This window comes from Rhamphochromis sp. 'chilingali', assembly GCF_963969265.1.
Source record: "Rhamphochromis sp. 'chilingali' genome assembly, chromosome: 4".
Taxonomy (NCBI): Eukaryota; Metazoa; Chordata; class Actinopteri; order Cichliformes; family Cichlidae; genus Rhamphochromis; species Rhamphochromis sp. 'chilingali'.
In genome coordinates, this window is record NC_137948.1 from 17709845 (window position 1) to 17729027 (window position 19183).

Here is a 19183-nt window from a genome sequence, read left to right on the forward strand (position 1 = left end):
TTCAAATGGAAATTTGTGTGTTTTCTATTGAAAAAATTTTGATTTATGTGATCGTTCTGTGACATCATAGATGTCTGCATAGTGAGCTGTGAGCGCAGCAGTTCAACTGTATCTCCTTTCTTGGCAAGTAAAGTTGGCCAGCAGCACACAAGCAAACAAAATGCCCATTGTACCACGAGAGCCCCGAGCACAAACATCAGCAAACTGTGCCACTGTTACCTACAAGCTCCAACAAAACAGGGCTCTCATTCATTTCTACTTCAGTTCAGCTATCTTTGTGACCTTTGTGAGACTTTTCACTGCGCTGTACATTCCAGTGTGGAGTTATTGCAAATGTCCTTGGTGGATCACCATAAGGACGTCTGAGCGGTTAAGACTGCATGAAAAGATGCAAAGAAAAGCACACAATGATTGATTAAATTCCTCTTTCAGTTGTGTTAATCTATTTTGTTTTGGGGGTTTTTGGAGGATTTTTAAAAACATGAGAAGCATCGGGAGTCACGGACAGAGCCGGGAATTTTGAGATAGTGAAGAAAAGATTATCTGTGGACTCTTATGTTCCAGCGATAAGTAGGTGGTGTGGTGATGCAGCGGTTAGCAGTTTTGGCTCACAGGAGAAAAAACAAACAAACTTCTGCACGTGAACCTTCCTGAGGCCTGATGCGTAGTTTGCATGTTTTTTCTGTGCCTGTGTGGGTTTTCCCCCGGCGCTCCAGTTTTCTTCTACAGTCCGAAAACACACATATCTTGGTGATTATAACTGTTGATTTTAAGTTCATGTGGATGTGCAATAGATAATAAATAATAAGAATGGATTGCATTTTATATAGCGCTTTTCAGGACCCCTCAAAGCGCTTTACAATACCACTATTCATTCACTCTCACATTCATACACTGGTGAAGGTAAGCTACAGTTGTAGCCACAGCTGCCCTGGGGCAGACTGACAGAAGCGAGGCTGCCATATTGTGCCATCGGCCCCTCTGGCCATCACCAGTAGGCGGTAGGTGAAGTGTCTTGCCCAAGGACACAGCGACCGACCGGCAACCTTCCGATTACAAGACGAGCACCCAACTCTTGAGCCACAATCGCCCCGATAGTGGGTAGAATAAACGTTTGATATGAATATGCTGATAAATGTGTCTTTATAGTGTAAAGCATTTGGTGTGGGAAATGCACTATGTAAATGCCAGTCCACTTCCAAGTGTTTTTTTTATTCCTATTTTACTGAACAAAAGTAAAAATATTCATTTTAATCCTCTTGCAACCGTGATAATTTACTCACCCCATCCCCCTTCGTTCTCTACATCAGGAGTGTCAAACTTATAGGTCACATGCAGTTCAATCTCATTTTAACAGTAAAATCATTGCACCGTAACCTATTTAAAAAAAAACTAAGTGTAAATAAGTACTTCCTTAAAACATTAAACCTGAAATAAATCTAGCCTAAGAACAAAAAATAAATTTACTTACAGCAAAATTTGTTTTTCAACTTTCTATCATTAAAAAAATGTTTCAATCAAACTCAATGAACCAGGTCAGCATGGCTCTTTGTTAAAAATTACAGAGTAGGAGTTTTCACCAATTTACCCAGCATCCAGTGGTCCAGATTGTACCCCACCAGGCCAGTTCTGACCAATGGCCACTAAAGCTCAGAAATTAAAATAAAAGTAAATCACTTCCTTTTTAGCCTTTTGTTATGACACCCTAAATTCACACACACCCACACACACAAAAAGCTGAGATGACCTGAGTGATCCCAGTGAGCAGAAACCCAAGAGCAGTAGCTCTTACTAGCCAATTACAGAATCCAAATCAAAATGAAAAGACAGCAAAACTTCAAGTTCAACACTTTATTTTGTGCTTTCTTCTTCAAATAGTGAAGTGAATAATCTCACTTAGATTTTAAAAGTATTTATATAAATAACATTTCAACAAATCACAATAAGGGTTGCTATTTACAAAGAGGAATATTCAATCCTATTTTAACAATAAATAGGAGTAAATTCAAACTCTAAGTACATCTAATTAATAGAAACACAACTATGCAAAGCAATCAGGGTGCACAATGTCAAGTTTTGTAAATTAAAACAACAACAACATACAACTGTTACAATTCTTACACAAAGGAAATAATTAGAAAACACTGGGGGCGGGGGGGGACTATCTACAAATGTGCACTCCCAATTCATAGGGAAAACAGATATATATGTATATGTTCATATAAGGTGCCTAAATTGCACTGTGCAAAAGAGGTGTCTACAGTATATAGCCACCCATCCACTGAAAATAAGCTGCCAAGACAATATGTCCTGTCACATAATAATGCTGAGCCACTGTTAACAAAAGAAAAGAAAAATCCTTTACACAGCAACAAAAATCAAGTTACCAGGACTGAAGCGAAACAAAGTGTGAGGTTAGGGTTAGGCAAAATACACCCACTTTTCAGGCTAACTATGAATGTGCGAAAAAAGCAAGTCAATCATATCCGGCACGCCTGAAGCTCGGGCCACGTCTACCGCTGTCTGACCGCTGACGTTGGCGTGTTTAAGGTTGGACCGTGGCGCCAAATACTTCACAACATCCCGGTGGCCTTCCCGGATGGCGATGTGAATAGGAAGCGCGCCACTCCTGTCCGGGATGTTTACTGAGGCGCCGTACTCCACCAGAACCTCCACGGTGTCAAGGAAGCCTGTTCGAGCTGCGTCGTGGACAGGCATTATCCCGTGCCTGTCCTGGACGTTGGGGTTGGCTCCTTTTTCTAACAACAGGCTGGCAATCTTGGAGTTCCCCATCATCATCACCTGTTGAAGACATTAGAGGAGAGGTGAGGAGGGTGCACTCTCAAATTCAACACCAGTGTGCAACCCTGAGAGTTTTTTTTTTAACAGTCTTGCATCAAGCCGGATTCTTTTTCAATGTAATAAACACAAGCAAACAAAGTAGGAAGAGTTAGGCCTTTAGTACATCTATGCAGGAAAAACAAATCATGCCAATACAGCAGCCCTACATTAAATTTTACACCAGTGTGTTGCATTCATCTAGTGTTTCTGTTTTTTTTTTGTTTTTGTTTGGGGGGGGGGGGTTTAGAAGAAAATGAGTTAATGTTAACTATTGCACTTAAATAATACTTGAAGTCAGTTATAAAGCATAAATATCAAACAGCTTTTTAGTTCCACTTCTGAAATTTTGAGGGATTTTTAATATATTTTATTACATATGAAACATCTCAAACTCAAAGTTTCGTCACCCTGAGTTTAGAGAAATTTTGAGGGACACTTTGTTTTCACTAAATTTGAACAGTGAATTAAATAATAAACACAATAACTGCAGGCGACATCCCTGTTCGGGGTCGCTCTATAAATGTTGAGGACATATTAGGTGGACTCCAGTGTGAGGTATCACTCCTATTCACTGCTGTTTATAACATGACTATAACGCTAAATACAGGCCATATAACTAAACGGGCTGTGAGGGCAGAAGCTTTCGCTTTAACTTAACTAATTTATAATTTTACTGTCTTTACAGACACCTTTATTGACACGCTTTATTCTAACATTAAAAACATGGCGCTACAAGCATATTCGAGAGAAGCGGCTGGTAATTTTTCCGCAGGCCATCGTTACAAAAGAGAAGGAGATTATTCTCAGACCGTAGGACGAACTATGTTTGTCCACCAAATGAAATGTGGGCTGTTAATACTTCTGTATATGTTTATAGATCTCACGTGAACACTTGAATTGATCCTCACCTGTAGGGCAGTCCTGCTAAACTCATTTGGAGTATCAGGATGCACTCTGCATTCCTCCAGGATCCTCTGCACCTCGCTGGTGTTCCCTTTGGCTGCTGCCGCCGTCAGAGCTTTGCCGGCATCCATCTGACTAAGGACCATTATAGTCTGCCTTCCTGCCTGCTCGGAGAGAGACGTACCACAGTTACGAGGAACGCAAAACAAACACGATAAGAGGGAGAAAAAAACCCAAACTGAGGCTGGCAGGTTATTGTCGCCTACAGCTAACGTTACTACAGCATCCGGCTAACGTAAGCCGTAGTTCCCCGCTGACGCCATGTTATATGACTCCGTGCTTACTATTCGGAGTTCTGCCGGCCGCTTTAACAAAGCGTACTGCTGAACAACACAAATATAAGCTCTACCGCCAGAGGCAAGTCAACTGAAAGACACAAACAACTAGCCTCCCGGCTAACAGCTAACGTTAAAAAGAGAGCTAAAAAAACAAAACGAAAGCGCATTCAAGCTACCTGGTTTACTTCCACAATATCCAACGCGTCGCCAAGATTTTCGACCCCGCTGTCTCCACGAACCAGTAATTTTTAAAAGTAATTAAAACAACATACGTTTATCAACATTACAAAATACATTTGCGCGCTGAGCGCTATACAGCGGTGTCTCCAGACTACAATTTACAAACATTGGGGAGAACATACGCTGGCCAATCGCAGCTCGCCAAGAGGGTGTTGCGCTTCCATATATGGTAAATCGGGAGGAGTTACAACTCTGTTACTACGCTGTCACTGTGGTAACAGGAGCATTTGACCAATCGGCGCACACGGCTAAGAAAGCGGGCGATTCGTATACGTTGAGGTCTTCAAAGGCAGTTCATTCAGATTTCTAACCTTCGAGTGTATTTCTCCAGAGGCAAGTGTGGAAAAAGGCGGGTGTAAGCATTTAATTTTGGGCGGAATTTAGCGACTGTGATTGCACAAAGCCTTACTACAATACGATGGCAAAATCCACCTTGTGTGGTGTTTTAAACTCAAGAGAAAGACAACGTTTTTCATTAACACCAAGGTTAATGATTACAAACTGTTCTAAGTGAATCATTTTATTAATTTAATAATTAAATAATTTGCAGTGCTCACACAATAGAACATCACAATCAAATTGCTCATGGATTTAAAAAACACAAAACAACACACACAAGGATCAATGTTACACAGAGCAGGTGAAAATTTAAAGACATTCTTTCAGTCTAGTTAAAGTGATCATTTATGCTCCTTAGGAAGTCCTTGAAGTGAGGAAAATGTATTCAAGTTTCTCCACAGGTGTTACACATTAGTCCTCAGCTGGTAATCTAAAAAAATAAAATAAATAAAGAGAGTTAGAAAGGTTAAAATTGGACTCAGTTATTGCATCTGGGTAGGTCACTTCCTGCTTGGTAGAACCAAAGTCCAACAGACTACTAATATACCTCCACTTTGTGTTATGTAGCGGACCCACGGTAAAGCCTGGTACCCACTTTTTTCTATAATCTTCATATACCGCACCTGGTGGAAAAAAGCAGCAAGACACATTTGCGTAGTTAAAGTCCAGCTTCCCACAATCATTACACCAATTGATACTGGACCAAAGGGGTGAACTACGAAGTGAGATTAATGGGTTAGTGAGCTATGCTGAGCTTAAAGAGCCTTCTGTGCCAGGAAAGTGGCTCACTTTATGCCTGGCTAAATCACGTGTTCAGAGGTTTTGCTTAAAACCGGATGAAAGTGCGATCTTTTATCTACAGCATGTTTTAAGTGCGTCATAGATTCTCTGCTGGGGAACCATTTACATTTAATATTTAATACTTTAGAGTCTAAATGTATCCAGTTTAATGTCCAGTCATCACCTTAGAAATGAAGAGGATCGCAAAAGAAACTTACGGATAAATCAATTAAATGCTTATTTTAACCTTCTCTGTAATTGCTAGATTAACAATTGCCTGCAATATTGCATTTTATTATTATATTTAGATTTGTAATTGCCATGTAATTATCGTATGATTGTGATAACGTCTCTGATTGGAGTAGGATAGTAGTCATTTTGTGTGGAAGAAAAGTCACATGACCCATGAAACACACCTTTTTGTAAGAGCGAGCACAGACGTTGAGGCAGAAAGCCCGGCTTAACAGAGCTGATAACTGCCAACATGATACCCATTATCTCCAACTGGGGTTTTAGGTTTTGTTAAGTCAAGTAAGACAAAGAAAGCCTGGCTGTGTTGAACTTTATTCATAGTATAATAAGCAGAATAGGAAGCTTCCCGGGTACCACTTAGAACTTTATAATGCATAAATAATAAAAACAGTATACAAGACTTTCCATAAAGATGCTTTGATTGTAGTTTAGTCATTCTACTTAGTTTTTTTGATGTTAAAGGAAACCAACACACCTGTATTCCTGAGACTGTGAAGTATGGGATTTCAAATTTCACAGTTATGGGAGGTTTGCTCTCCGCCTCTTCATTCTCCACGCTGGGCAAACCAAAATGAGCTCTCATGAGAAACTCTTTACCTCCCTGCATGGATGGACACACACAGTAAAAATGTGTAAGACACAAGAAAGCATAACTTTAGTCTGCAATCCAGTCTGCAATAGTTACAACATGTTGTGAATTTCTTACAGGAAAAGACTTGATGGTCCACACAACCAGGTTCTTCTCAGGCACATATTTGGCATTTCCTGTGCTGGTTTTGAACTTTGGCGAGTCTGCATCACTGGGGACAGGGACCCTCACTTCTACGTTATTTGCCACCGACTGCTTTTTAAACTGTCCCTTTGCCTGCAAATACAGGAATGTTATAGTAGGATATCTTATGAAAGTCACCTTTTTCCTGTTGTTTAAGGGAGACTGCCCCGTCACTGGACAGGCAGCGTAAGGACGTCATTGGTTTTTGAAACCGAACAAAGACAGTTAGTTACTGATGGTTAACAGGAAGTCGTGTGATTGTTGGTTTGTTTTTTTCTAATACTGTAGGGTCTTTACCTTACGATATGGAGCACTTTGAAGCAACTGTTTCTGTGAAAATCAGGCTATAAATACAATGGAACAATGGAAATCACTTTTTGCTCTAACAGTTTGTCTCTAGCAGGTTTGGGGCTAAACAGTTAAACCATAGATATAAATGTAATTGTGGTTAAAAAAAAAACCAAATATAATTGAGTAGAGTACCTTAACCATAATTTCCACTCGACTGTGAGAAAATTTCTCTATGACAGATTCGATCCATATCAAAGGCTTCACCTTTAAAAGACAAAAGGTAGAGTTTAGTTACACACAAGTTTAACATTTTATCTACTTAACATGCAAATAATTCTGTTTAAATATTAATTTAATCCACGTGTTAATGTATAGTACTGTAACGCTCACATAAGTTTGCTTTCTTTCATTCACTTACTCTGTTTAAGTCTTTACACTGTTTCTTTTCCTTATCATGTGAATTTCTCAGTCATTTTTATGTATTTATTTATGTAACTAGTACAAGGAAGTAATTCTATTAGCAACTTCTACAGTGCACAAAACATAAAGATTAATAAATGCAACAAATATCTGAATTTCATATGAGTATAAAGTAGTGAGCTGGACAATACATGAGTATTGATGCGGTAGGACATGAGTTCAGACTCCCCATCTGGAGGAATGAAGGAGATTGTTCGATCGCTCTCAAAACGTGAGAGACGGACACACTGATGGAACTTCACGTCCTCCATCATCACCGTCTTTCCTTTGTCACCTGAGCATAAATCAACACAGAGTACTTAAAGTACAAATAAACAGCATCAACTTGTTTTTCCTCTAAGACTGGGGTAACACAGTGATAATGGGTACACAGAGGTCGCATACGTACGTCCAGTGAGGCCAAAAAGCACTCGATCATTGAGGCCCAGGCGCAGTTCGGGCATCCCCGACAGCATGGTTTTTAGCTTGATGCTGCCCACAATGTCACTGCTCATCACACTGCCATTAGCATTCACCTAAACAAATGACATTATTAAATCATTTAAAAATGAGTTATTTTGACAAATATTTGAACAATTATTAAGGAGAAGAAACGGATTTAAATAAAGGATTTTGACTTTGTCACAAAAAGTATTTTGTCACTTAAACTGACAAAATACATCAATGGCTTCACTAACACACTGCTAAAATTTAAGGGTACATCACAGTATAATATCAGTTACACATATCAGTAACAGTTACACACCATAGCCTCGGAGGACTAAACAGACTTCATCATGCTGAATGCTGCTAGGTGCCAGGTTGAAATTCAGGTCACATGCACTACTACGTTTTGCACTTACAGTTTGTATAGTTTCTAAGACTTTAAGACTCTCTAAGACTTGTTTTTTTTTCTTGCTTTTTATATATACTGCCTATTTAAAAAACATAACTTTTTTTGCATGTAGAAGAGTAAAGTGAACAAGTCAAATTCCTTGTTTGTGTGGACAAACTTGGCCAAATCCTCAGACCCCCTGCGAGACCTTACACTGGTGCAGTGGGCCCTGGGTTACTCGTAGTGCAGGACATTGCCTCATCTCATGAGACATGATTTCCTGGAATATCAAAGCCAGACCTGAACCCAATCAGAGCATCTGACAGCACTACAGACTGTCCAAAAGCTAATTCATGGACTACTCGAGTTCTGGGAGGAGATACCACTGGACACAGTACCAAAATGTGGGAGCTATATCAGCCCGTGATTTCAATCTTTAACCTTAATTTTTGGGGTGACTTTGAATCCACCCCTGAAATGTGTATGTCAGCAAAGATTTTTTTAATTTGAATATTGCATTCATCCAGATCCAATGTGTAATTAAAGTGCTCCCTTTACAAAAATGTAAATAAGCAGTTAGTCCTAAAACTAACTTAGTTATAGGACTAACTATAGAACTGAATTGAACAAGACTTCAGAAATGAATCAATAATGTAGTCGTTACATAACCAAACCAATAGTTAGTATGCAAGTCCAATGGATTGAGGAATCCTTCCTTTCATCTTACCAATACATTGATGGACTCGATGACATCAATGAAGACCTCGTTCTTTTTGTACTTGATACCCTCTGACCTCCAGGACACAGCATTGGTCACAGTTGTCGGCACCTTGCTCTTTGCTACTTCAAGCTTGGCACCTTCCTGAGTAATGTACCTACAGCAGAGAGGTGAAGATTTGCTGTCATGCAACACCAGACTAGCTTTTAAAGATATATTTAAAAAATGTATGTGTGTGTGTGTGTGTGTGTGTGTGTGTGTGTGTGTGTGTGTGTGTGTGTGTGTGTGTGTGTGTGTGTGTGCATGTTGAAGATTCTCACTCTTGTAGTATCTTGCTGTCAGTAGTCTGAGGGAATCCAAAGTCCATAAGTTCATCCAGCAGCTCATAGACAACCACAAAATTATCCTGAATGCTCTCCTCTTCCAGTTCTTTAAAGTACTCTGTGAACACCTGTGTACGGACATGCAAACACCGTCATTATCTGGACAGGATTTGAGTAACTGCCAGAATTTACTCTGGATTACAGCCATCTTTGACTGTCATGTTTCACTGATGTCCCAAAACAACAAAACCATTTCTTTGGAACCAGGATGCACAGTCAACAGGAAATATTTACATTATTCACCACACCAGGCATCACTCACCTCAACTAGTTTGTAGAGAAAGGCATACACCAAGGAAGCGTTGGAGTTCTTGTTTGTTGTAGCAACAACTGTATCGAGATCAGGTCAAGGAATGTTATGAAGTTAAAAACACTGCTGTAAAAATCAAGGACTCATCTTTTCATATGATTGCTAACGGTCATTGCCTGCAAAGGATGTCATTAAACACTTAGGACAGGGATACGGTAGAGGTTGCTGTGTTTGATCCACATGAAGTGAACGTTGCCGTGTGACATTACGGGACAGAGAAGACCTTCCTCTTCATGCTGCATGAGCAAAGGCATGAAGTGGTCTATCTCTGACATGTCCACATCACCTTTGTAGTTCCGACAAATCAGCACCTGAAGAAGGAAGCATACCAGCACGTGGTTACGAGACAACTGTTAATATAGAAATTACTACTTATGGAATGGCTTCTAGTGTCATTCTGTTAAATGATTGGAGGACAATGGATATCAAAATAGCAGAGTTTCAAACAGACCCTCAACTGGAAAAGCAATTAGAGAATGATTGGACATAATCACAATAATAACAACTGATCTTGTGATTCTCAGTAAAAAGAACTAAGCTCACAGATTTTAAACAACACTGATGAGGAAAAATATTAAAATTGTCTTTATTTTTAAGAAATACTCTTCTTTCTCTTTAATTAAAAATTTCTCAGATTAATTATCATTTTGTCCCTAATAGTGGGACAAAGTGATAAAAATTTGTCACAGACATTAAGACAAGACTCAGACATCGACCTTTTTTTAAGGTTCCGAGTCTTATTCATAATATTTCTCATACAAACATGTAATCTGTTAAAACACCAAAATATCCATAAATATCCTTTAAAAAAAACAAAACAAACCAAGCCTTTATCTACCAGAAATTTACACAAATTAATCCATCTTTAATTAAACATGGCTTCATTTAGACATTTAAACCTAAAAATTCTGATGTGTGAATAAAAGTAAACAAGAAATTGGAACATGGCCTTACTCAGCGTTCACATTCCTGTTTAGGAATGATATGTACATTTAATATACGTTAAAATACACAAACAACCAAGATGGGCAGAAATGTGAACATCAGAGGGACAGGACAAGCTGAGCACTTTGGAAGCAAAGTTAGAGAGGTGAGGCTGAGATGGTTTGGAGGGCAAAGGATGTTCAATATGCAGTTGTCAGACAGAAAGAAGACAATAGAGAAGGTTCATAGATGTAGCAAAAGGAGACATGGTGAGGGTTGGTGTGACAGATGAGGATGCTACTGGATAGGGTGAGATAGAGGCAGATGATCCACTGTGGCAGACTCCAAAGGAAGCAGCCAAAAATATTGAAGATTCTTCATGGAAGTAAGCACCTGGGGAAAAGCATATCGTCGAAACTTTTGAACCCTGACACCTGCATATTCCTCCCTTAACTGATCAGACAGGAAAAGAAATTTTAATGATCAGATTATGAGATAAATAAAATCAAACAGGCAAACTGCATTTTCAAAAGACAAAACCACTAAATATAAGAAAATACCAGTCATTAGTAAAATAATAGCAGAAAATTTATGCTTTTAATCACCAATATGGCAGCACTTTACAACAGATGCTGAGACAATAATTACAATGATTAGTTACAATGTGACTATTATTATTATCATCATCATCATCATCATCATTATTATTATTATTATTAGTTCTAGCTATAAAGTAGACAAAAATTCACCAGCATGCAGCCTGTTTCAGTTGCTCCTGCTTTTCTTTTTTTTTTAAATTTTTTTCTAGTTACTTATTTCTTGGTCCTTTAATACTCTCTAAGGAAATTATGTAAAGTATTCCGATTCTAATTCTGAAGTGGTTGCTAATCTACTCTAAATGGAAATAATCATCCTTTTTTTGCCCCTTCATTTTAAAAGTATTAAAAAAAATGGAAAGCTCGAAGAGAATAGTATTTTTGATAGCTCTGTATAAAGTTAGGATCCATAAATATTTTTCTTTTAGTTGTTGATGGGACCGATTGTGTCATGACATGTATAACAACAGTCTAATTCACCCAGGTCATACATGAGAAGGACATATTATTATCTGGTGATGGAACCTTAGGTGTAGGGGAATAAAAATGTAAATAAAAGTTTTTGATGATGATTTGTTTAACCAATCAGAACCCAGACCCCTCCAAAAACAGAGCTATATTTGGTACATCCCCTCTCCATCTCAGTGTCGACTGGCCTTGGAAACGACACATGCAAAACCAACCAACCTTGAAACTTGCTGGTGAAAAAATAAATAAAAGAATGTATGGATTGAGCTTGGGTTGGAGTAGATAAATAGTAATGTCACCGCATCGCACACGCAACATGAAGCCACGAGAAACATTAACTCGAGGGTAAAGTTACATGTTCTGTCTGTCATGCCAGAGTCATGCAGGCTCCTGTGTAAACATAAACGTGACGGTGACACAAACTATCTACCTGAAGGCTACATGTGCTGCAACACGCTTTCGCTTCCATTGTTTAAAGCTTAATTTGCATTGCCATGTATCCGGAAGTAGAAAACTAAAAGTAAATAAAATAAAATAAGAAATATAAGAAAGAGTGTGTCGCACGGTCTGTTATAAATTTTTAACAACGCGTTTAATGTTTAACAATTAAAAGAGCACCAAAAAAATTCAACCCAGCAACCAAAACTGGTTGCTGTGTTGTTACTTATTCCTGCGCGCGTGGCAGGAATAAGTAATTATCAGTTGTCTAAACTTAGCTCGAGCTTTGCTCTTACCTTTCCCTTCAGATCCAGCACAAAGATAGCGGAGGCGGACATCGTGTCTGAACCCGGAGGACCAACAGCGTGAGATTTCACGAAGCGCCGAAACTGAGTTTAAAGCCTAACTCGAGACTTTTTGCTGCAGCTTTGTCCTGAAAATGTCAGGAACCGTTTAGGCCGGGCTGATCGCGGAGTCCACGGTGTCTTTTTCCTGAAGGTCCAGTGACGTCACAGCATGCAGGTGAAACATTAACTAGCTCACCTGAGTAAATGAAGTCCAGGAAGGGTGTGCTCCCCGCTTTAGCCGCTAGAGTGCGCCACAAACCGACAAATCATAGCAGGCACCGCGACAAGTGTGTGACCTCGTGACCTCTGTTGATCGAGAGGTTTTTCAGCGTTGATCCACCCCATCACCCCCTCCAAATGCTGCTTCATATTACAAGTTAAAAAATAATGTCATAAACTTATATCTGGAATTGGGTTTTCAGAAGCAGTAAAAGCAGCACTTCTTAAGCACACCTGATTATTCACCTGTGAAGATTGTGGGTAGGTATGATGTTAGCTTAAATCTTAAGTCGCAAGTAACATTTTCTTATTTTAAGCATTTTCTTGTTGCTGTGTGACTGTTGTACAAGTTAAAAGAAATACTTGTTATTTTATTTTATTGTATTTTATTGATGTAATTGTGGTTTTTAAGTTATCGGTTGATTGTCTGTAGATCGATGGTTGGATGTGTTGTGTTGTTTTTATCTGTGGACCCCAGGAAGAATAGTTATCGCTGCGGTAACAACTCATGGGAATCTGAATAAAGAAAGAATAAAGACTGAAATTATTATACTTCTTCTTCTTCTCATAATGATAATGATAATATTAATAAAAGTACTTTGAAAGTTGAAAAATTCAAACAGAAGACCAAAAATAAAATTAAAAGTATACAGATCAATTTTTAGACTCAAAATTCAAAAGTCATGCAAAACATCTATCCATGTCTATAAATATTACATGTAAATACAAATTTTTACAGCAGCACAAACAGAAAAGCTGCCAAACCTGTTGTACGACTTTTTGTTTTCTTTTTGCTAAAAATCTAAGCAGCACCTATTGAAGTATGTATTACACACTGGGGATTTTAGACTTCGTTAGTTAGTTGGTTATTAGCTTATTGGTGATGCAGTGCTCGGCGCTGTCACCTGTTTCGACCCTTCTTGGGCTTTCTGCCTAGAGTGTTTGTCCTGCCCAAGTTGAAATCTTTTTTGGATTCCTCCATAAGTCCAGTTCACCCCCTATCAGATGAAATATTCTCCAGCACACCTTGGCTCTACTTTTAGTGTAGTACATGCACTTATACTTGGAATGACAGGTATTGCACAAATTTATGAGCCCTATTAAGAACCCCATGAAGACAGAAATCCAATATAAACATATCTGAGACACGTGGTGACCTCGGCTTATGCTTGTTGCTTTTTTAAAGATTATTCTTCTTTGATTTGTTTGCAGTATTTCTTTCATTGTTTAAGCTTGATCATTCTGTATTCACTATTGACATTTATAATATGACATTTCTTCTCTTAAATGACACCTGTCAGTACTTCTTCAATGATCAAGCTATGTTTTAAATGAACAATAGAAACAAATAGTTGCAGTGTTGCAGACAAACAACACGTTGGGTGTTATTAATCCCCCGAAGATTAAATCCTGTTCTACGTTGATCTGCGAGTGTGGCATGCTGTCTTTAGCTTCAGGGCTGTACAAACATTTTTCTGCTCACATGCTTCGGGAGCTCGGCCTCTCCGTATGGTATTATGCCTCAGATCTCAGCCTCCACTTATCATCTGTGTGTAAAGAGGCTTGCCTTAGAATAACATGCGCGTGTGAACATTTGCATCAGGACACCAGATGGAGATCAGTCGTTTCCAGTATCCCACTCCTTTTGACAATATAGGGTTGGTTCCTCTTATCTCGTCACTTTTTTTTCCTAATGATAAATTACTTTATCTTAGCTATAAAAAAGAAAGGCACACCTTAGACATGTTGCATTCACACAGGATATAAGATACAGTAGAAGTGACTCAGAATAGGCTGGTGCGCCGATATTAGTCATTTTATATGATGCATTTTAATTAAAATTGTGTGCCGCTACAGTTTCTTAGCACTGTGCAGCTTTTTCCATTCGAGATCTAGAAATGTTTTTCGTTTTAGGTACCAGCGTCTCTGCGTCTTCATTTAACATTTAGCAATGAGCAGAGTAGAGTATGTGTTTGGCTCTCCCTTATTAGTTGATGTTATCTGAACTATACAGAAATGACAATGGCAGAACAGAAACGGCTGCAAACATAGGGAAGCAATAGTCAGACGAGAAGAAAAATAATTTCCTGCTGCTTACACACTTGACAACAAAACAATAGTATTCCCACTCCTAATTGTATTAAAATACTTCAGATGTTTTAATCTGCATCCATTGGAAATTGTGTCCATGTCAGCTTAAGGAAGTGAGCATGACTGAGGGTTGGTTTTGACCTGAAATGTCTGCAGAATCTAAAATTCAGCAGAGCATTAAATATTATTTGCAATGTTGTAGCCAAAGTGGGATTTAATCTTAGATCCTAGCTTTTTATCTTTGAGTACAAAACAAACAAATAAATAAATAAATAATTAAAACTTAAAAATGGTTTTCTTTGATTTGGATAGAATTTTTTTTTCTTCTCTTTCACCTACCTTTTCTGCATTTTGATGGCAAAACAATCACTCACAATGCCCTAATGTTATTAACATGATTTGCTGTGCAGAGTTTTCCACAGTGCCATCAGTAGAAAATGGTCATCGTCAATTTTAACAGGGTTGATACATTTGTCTTACTATGACACTGGAAATATATCTGTTGCGTATATCTAAAGTCTCAATTATTTTAAATCCATTCATTTATATATAAAATAGAAACGGTCTTGATCATACCTGTCTTAATGTGACTTAAAATCAGGAGCAAATGTAAGACATTTCAGCAAAACACCACTCAAATTAAACCACTTAATCATTGTGATTAATGTTAATGTAAAATTAATATTAATTAATTTTCTTAACTGATGCTCCCATGATATCTCCAGATACAGTAGGGTAGTATTTTGTACTATGCAAGATACCAGTAAAACTCACCTGAACATGGTAAATATACAGCACAGCAATAATAATTCACCATATTTAGGCATTAGCTAAGCATAAGAGTTAATTTCTTACTTATAATGACTCGAGATTTGTATCCTTATCTCTCCACAGGTGCTAGAAACATTAGTGAGCTTGGATGTGTGAGATAAAGTGTAATACAAAATCATGATTCTATGGGAAACACCAAAACTTTGACTGTCAACACTATGCGAAAGCAAACGGAGGCTGCTGGGATCAGGGCGGTTGAACTCAGCATGGTGGCTCGGGGGGTGAAACTAATATCATTGAAAATAAAGGCTGTGAGTGCTAGCTTTGGACCGGATGTCGACTGTCCAGCAGAGATGTACCTGACTTTGCACTTTTCTCCTCATCCAATGGAGCCTCTTCATTTTACAGTGTGTTAAAACAAACAGCTTTCCATTTTACAGCACACGTATCAGCCGAGAGATAGCAAACCCGTTTGGCCTCTACAATGTCAAACAAAAGCAAAACAGGTTGTTGCTGTTACCTTGCCATCGGGACATTTGGTACTCTGTTTGGTAACCTGACAGGGGAATATCTGTCCTCCATCTGTCACCCATCTCCTCCCACAGCCGGTTTTCGTAAACACTCCCCTTTGCTTACGAATCAGTGGTGTGAGATTGAGCTCCACCCTTTTTTTGCCACTAGGCCAATCGTAAGACAACAAACATATGTAAATGGTGAGGCGATTAGAAGATGCAGATGAAAGCCAGCATAGCGGGGAACAGGTGTCACTAGTCACCTGAGCCCCAAGGGTATCTATTGTCTCCTGGGTATACAGACAATGGTTCTCAAGCAAACTATCCGAGTGTCAACAGTGATGCTGGTGGCGAGGGAAAAATAAGGTTTAGTTTTCTGGATATGCTGTTTTACCGTACATGCAATCAGGCCAAATCGTTTGATTTAAATATGCAACCACAAGCTGACTGAAAAGCAATTGTGCAAAATATAGAGATGACATTTGGCCTCGAGCAGATGTGAGACTGTTGGGTGTGGAAATTTTCAAGTGGAATGTGGATCCCAGTTCTTGACAGACAACATACCACAGCTTTCCAGTGAGTCAACGTGACGATGATGCAGCATGTACCATCGTACGAGCAGGGCCCAAACGTGACGTCAAATCACACTTTAGTTCTCTTTATGATATGCCATAAACACAGTCCTAAAATAAGTCCAATAATTATTTATGTTATTTATCTTTTGATGGCTTACTTTGTGTCCTGGCAAAGAGACATCCCTCTAATATGCAAACAGATAGATAGTACAGTAGGTAACCATCACACGAGTAATACTTGTGCTGCATGCACAGTCCATAAAATTAAACCTTTATGACTTAGTTTTAATCATGTCTTTACTTCTCTGTTAAAATCAGCCGAGTATTATGAGGAAAACTCACTTAACTTCCTTCTGTCCTATCATGATGTTACCTTTTAGCTTTTATAGAAAGACCTTTTTTATTGTTTATTGTGCAGAACACAGAAGTATACCACATATATGAATTGGAACTTATGGGTTAGCATGACTGTTACTCTCTTTTACTCAGCATACCTTAGAGTAGTGCTTTCACAACACAATGATACAGTAAGGAAGTGAGTGAGTGTATATGACTTGCTGTAATTTACAGTCTAGATTAGATAACGGGCCCTTTTTACTAACTTCAACACTTTGCAACAAAATACAAAACTGTTTATCTGAGTTTATCAGCCCCCACAACTTTCGCTAAACAATCTTTTTGCTGTGAGGCAGCAGTGCTGATCACTGCACCTCTTGTTTTAAAAACTTAGAGTAACAATGATGTGAAACTTGAGTTTTGACTCACACCCTATGCTGCAACCTAGACACATCATTAGTGGTGTAACCTCTGGTTTTTCAGGTCTTTCAATATGATCCGCCCTTGTCTAGACAACTCAGTCAGGGGTAACCAGTCCCAACTTGTATAAAGGTAGCTTGTGGGTTCACCCTTTTGGTCCACAACAATCTTGGTGTCTTTTCAGCTGCATCAGTGATGTGCCTGATGGCTATCTTGCTGTGCAGTTCCCTGATCCCCAGTAGCTTGATAGACCTGTAGAGTGGCTCTCTGGAAAACTGTTGGCTGCTGACCTCATTCGGGGAGGAATGTAAGCTTCCCTCTTCCTCTCAAATGCCACTGACATCCCATCTTCCCAGCGAGCAGTCAACTCCAGGAGGACTACCTGCCTCGATGGCTCTGTCATTAGAAGAATGTTAGGCCTGATGACAGTCACACCTATCACCTGGTTCATTGTCTGCTCCCCTCCACACCCTGTCGCATCTCAGCCGTTCTGCTCAAGTGGGTTCCCTCAACACCTGCTTGGATCACTGCCTGGACCACCCAGCTTCTGTCTTTCCCTGGTGTTCTTGAGTATTGACAAGTCCTGCCTATCCTGTCACTACCAGCAAACTGTGCCACAGCCACTCATTAATCTGATCAACAAACTCTTTACGATAAATTTACAACACAACAATACCAACAACACTCTGGAAATTAAGCCAACTGAACACAAAAATAAAAACTAAATAAGATAAAAACAAATAAAAAATAAGTCTCATACCACAGAACAAATAGTGTCATAAACTGATGGTGTTTTCCTAAATATTTCCAGTTTGCATCTTTTATTTCTTTTTGTCATTTTCAGTTTTCATCTCCTCCCCGACTATAGAATTAGATGCCGAAAGAGGCGCAGGCTTCATCAGGCTGTTACTTAACAAGTCTTCATGGTCTCTGTCATTGGTTTATATACTTGCAGTGTGTCTTAATTTTTCCATGAAGTGGACTATATCAGTTGGATGAATTATTCTAGTTGCTATTAAAGATACAGCACCTCTTCCTTAGTGACCAGCACTAGTGTTCTCTGCACCCTTTTAATACACAGAGGAGAACCAGAGTTATGTAGGAGGGTTATTAGATTTATGAGGGGATGTGTTTTGGTTGTTCTTGTTTATTAGTGTGTCGGGCCATCTTGGACTCTTCAAACAGTGCTGCACTTTCTTTCCTTTTCTTTAATGACTTAGGCTGAATTATGCATGTGTACTGCTTGACCACAGGGCATTAAGGATAATGTGTTTGGCCATTTATCTTTAATGGATATCCATATGCATATGGGTAAATAGAGAGCAATTCCACTCGGAAATTCTCAGTACAGAGATGAAAAAAAAAGAGTTTATTTTCAAACTTAATTTTTGTCCATTAAGATGACAAGACAAGAATATAAACCACCAACTCAAGTCCCATTAGTAAACTCTTTGCAGAATTAGGACAGCCATTAAGTTCCCGGTGAAAAATAAGCATTAGAGTACATGGATGCATTATTCTCTGCTGCGCTGTAACCGAATCAAAAAGCTGCCCCTGTCTGTTGTAATGAATAGAGGGTATTGGCTTTTCTTTATTTAAGTGTTTTAAACCACATGTCTCTCTGTAAAAAAACAAAACAAAACCCAACAACAGGTGAAATGACGCTTATTTGAATATGATAAAAATGATTTGTTTATGTTTGCTTAAGGACACAAAGTTCCCCATTGTTCTCTGGAAAAATACAAAGAATAGAATTGCTGGATGAGAGTTTAATGGTTATTAGCTGCAGCACTATTATACACTGTGTGTGCTTATTTTATTGTGTTTGGAAAGTAATGGCAGCATTTCTAGGCAACAAAAGAAAAACAGGGTCAACAGACATCCATTGTATGTTGTGTTAAATAATTAGCCCTGGCAGTGAAGGGCAAACATTCAGCCAGGTGATCAGCTTCACATTTAAATGCTTTAAACGTCCACTTGAAAAAAGAATTGGGCTCGAGGATGAAAGATTTTTTTTCCCGACTA

At 38.8% G+C, this 19183-nt stretch overlaps 2 protein-coding genes across 2 annotated transcripts; both read right to left on the reverse strand.

The window, feature by feature from the left end:
• Positions 1-1844: 1844 nt before the first annotated feature.
• On the reverse strand, positions 1845-4547 carry cdkn2d (cyclin-dependent kinase inhibitor 2D (p19, inhibits CDK4)). Its single transcript, XM_080880918.1, has 3 exons — positions 4259-4547; positions 3750-3908; positions 1845-2802 (listed from the first exon to the last, which is right to left on the reverse strand). Exons 2-3 carry the CDS (start codon positions 3888-3890, stop codon positions 2449-2451), a joined length of 495 nt encoding a protein of 164 aa, XP_080737044.1. The 5' UTR covers positions 3891-3908; positions 4259-4547; the 3' UTR covers positions 1845-2448.
• Positions 4548-4686: 139 nt separating this feature from the next.
• ap1m2 (adaptor related protein complex 1 subunit mu 2) lies at positions 4687-12389 on the reverse strand. The gene is made up of 12 exons (XM_080880917.1): positions 12184-12389; positions 9616-9772; positions 9414-9481; positions 9089-9219; positions 8778-8925; positions 7625-7751; positions 7368-7510; positions 6949-7020; positions 6400-6558; positions 6169-6294; positions 5209-5284; positions 4687-5091 (listed from the first exon to the last, which is right to left on the reverse strand). The coding sequence occupies exons 1-12, from the start codon at positions 12223-12225 to the stop codon at positions 5066-5068; spliced, it is 1275 nt and encodes a 424-aa protein (XP_080737043.1). The 5' UTR covers positions 12226-12389; the 3' UTR covers positions 4687-5065.
• Positions 12390-19183: the final 6794 nt, after the last annotated feature.

Coding starts and splice junctions, on each gene's coding strand:
- cdkn2d (XM_080880918.1), bottom strand. CDS start 3,890: ATGGTCCTTAGTCAGATGGATGCCGGCAAAGCTCTGACGGCGGCAGCA. Junction 2,803..3,749: donor TTAGCAGGACTGCCCTACAG/GTGAGGATCAAT, acceptor TGTCTTCAACAG/GTGATGATGATGGGGAACTC.
- ap1m2 (XM_080880917.1), bottom strand. CDS start 12,225: ATGTCCGCCTCCGCTATCTTTGTGCTGGATCTGAAGGGAAAG. Junction 9,220..9,413: donor TTCTCTACAAACTAGTTGAG/GTGAGTGATGCC, acceptor GTCCGTACACAG/GTGTTCACAGAGTACTTTAA. Junction 7,752..8,777: donor TCGAGTCCATCAATGTATTG/GTAAGATGAAAG, acceptor TCATTTGTTTAG/GTGAATGCTAATGGCAGTGT.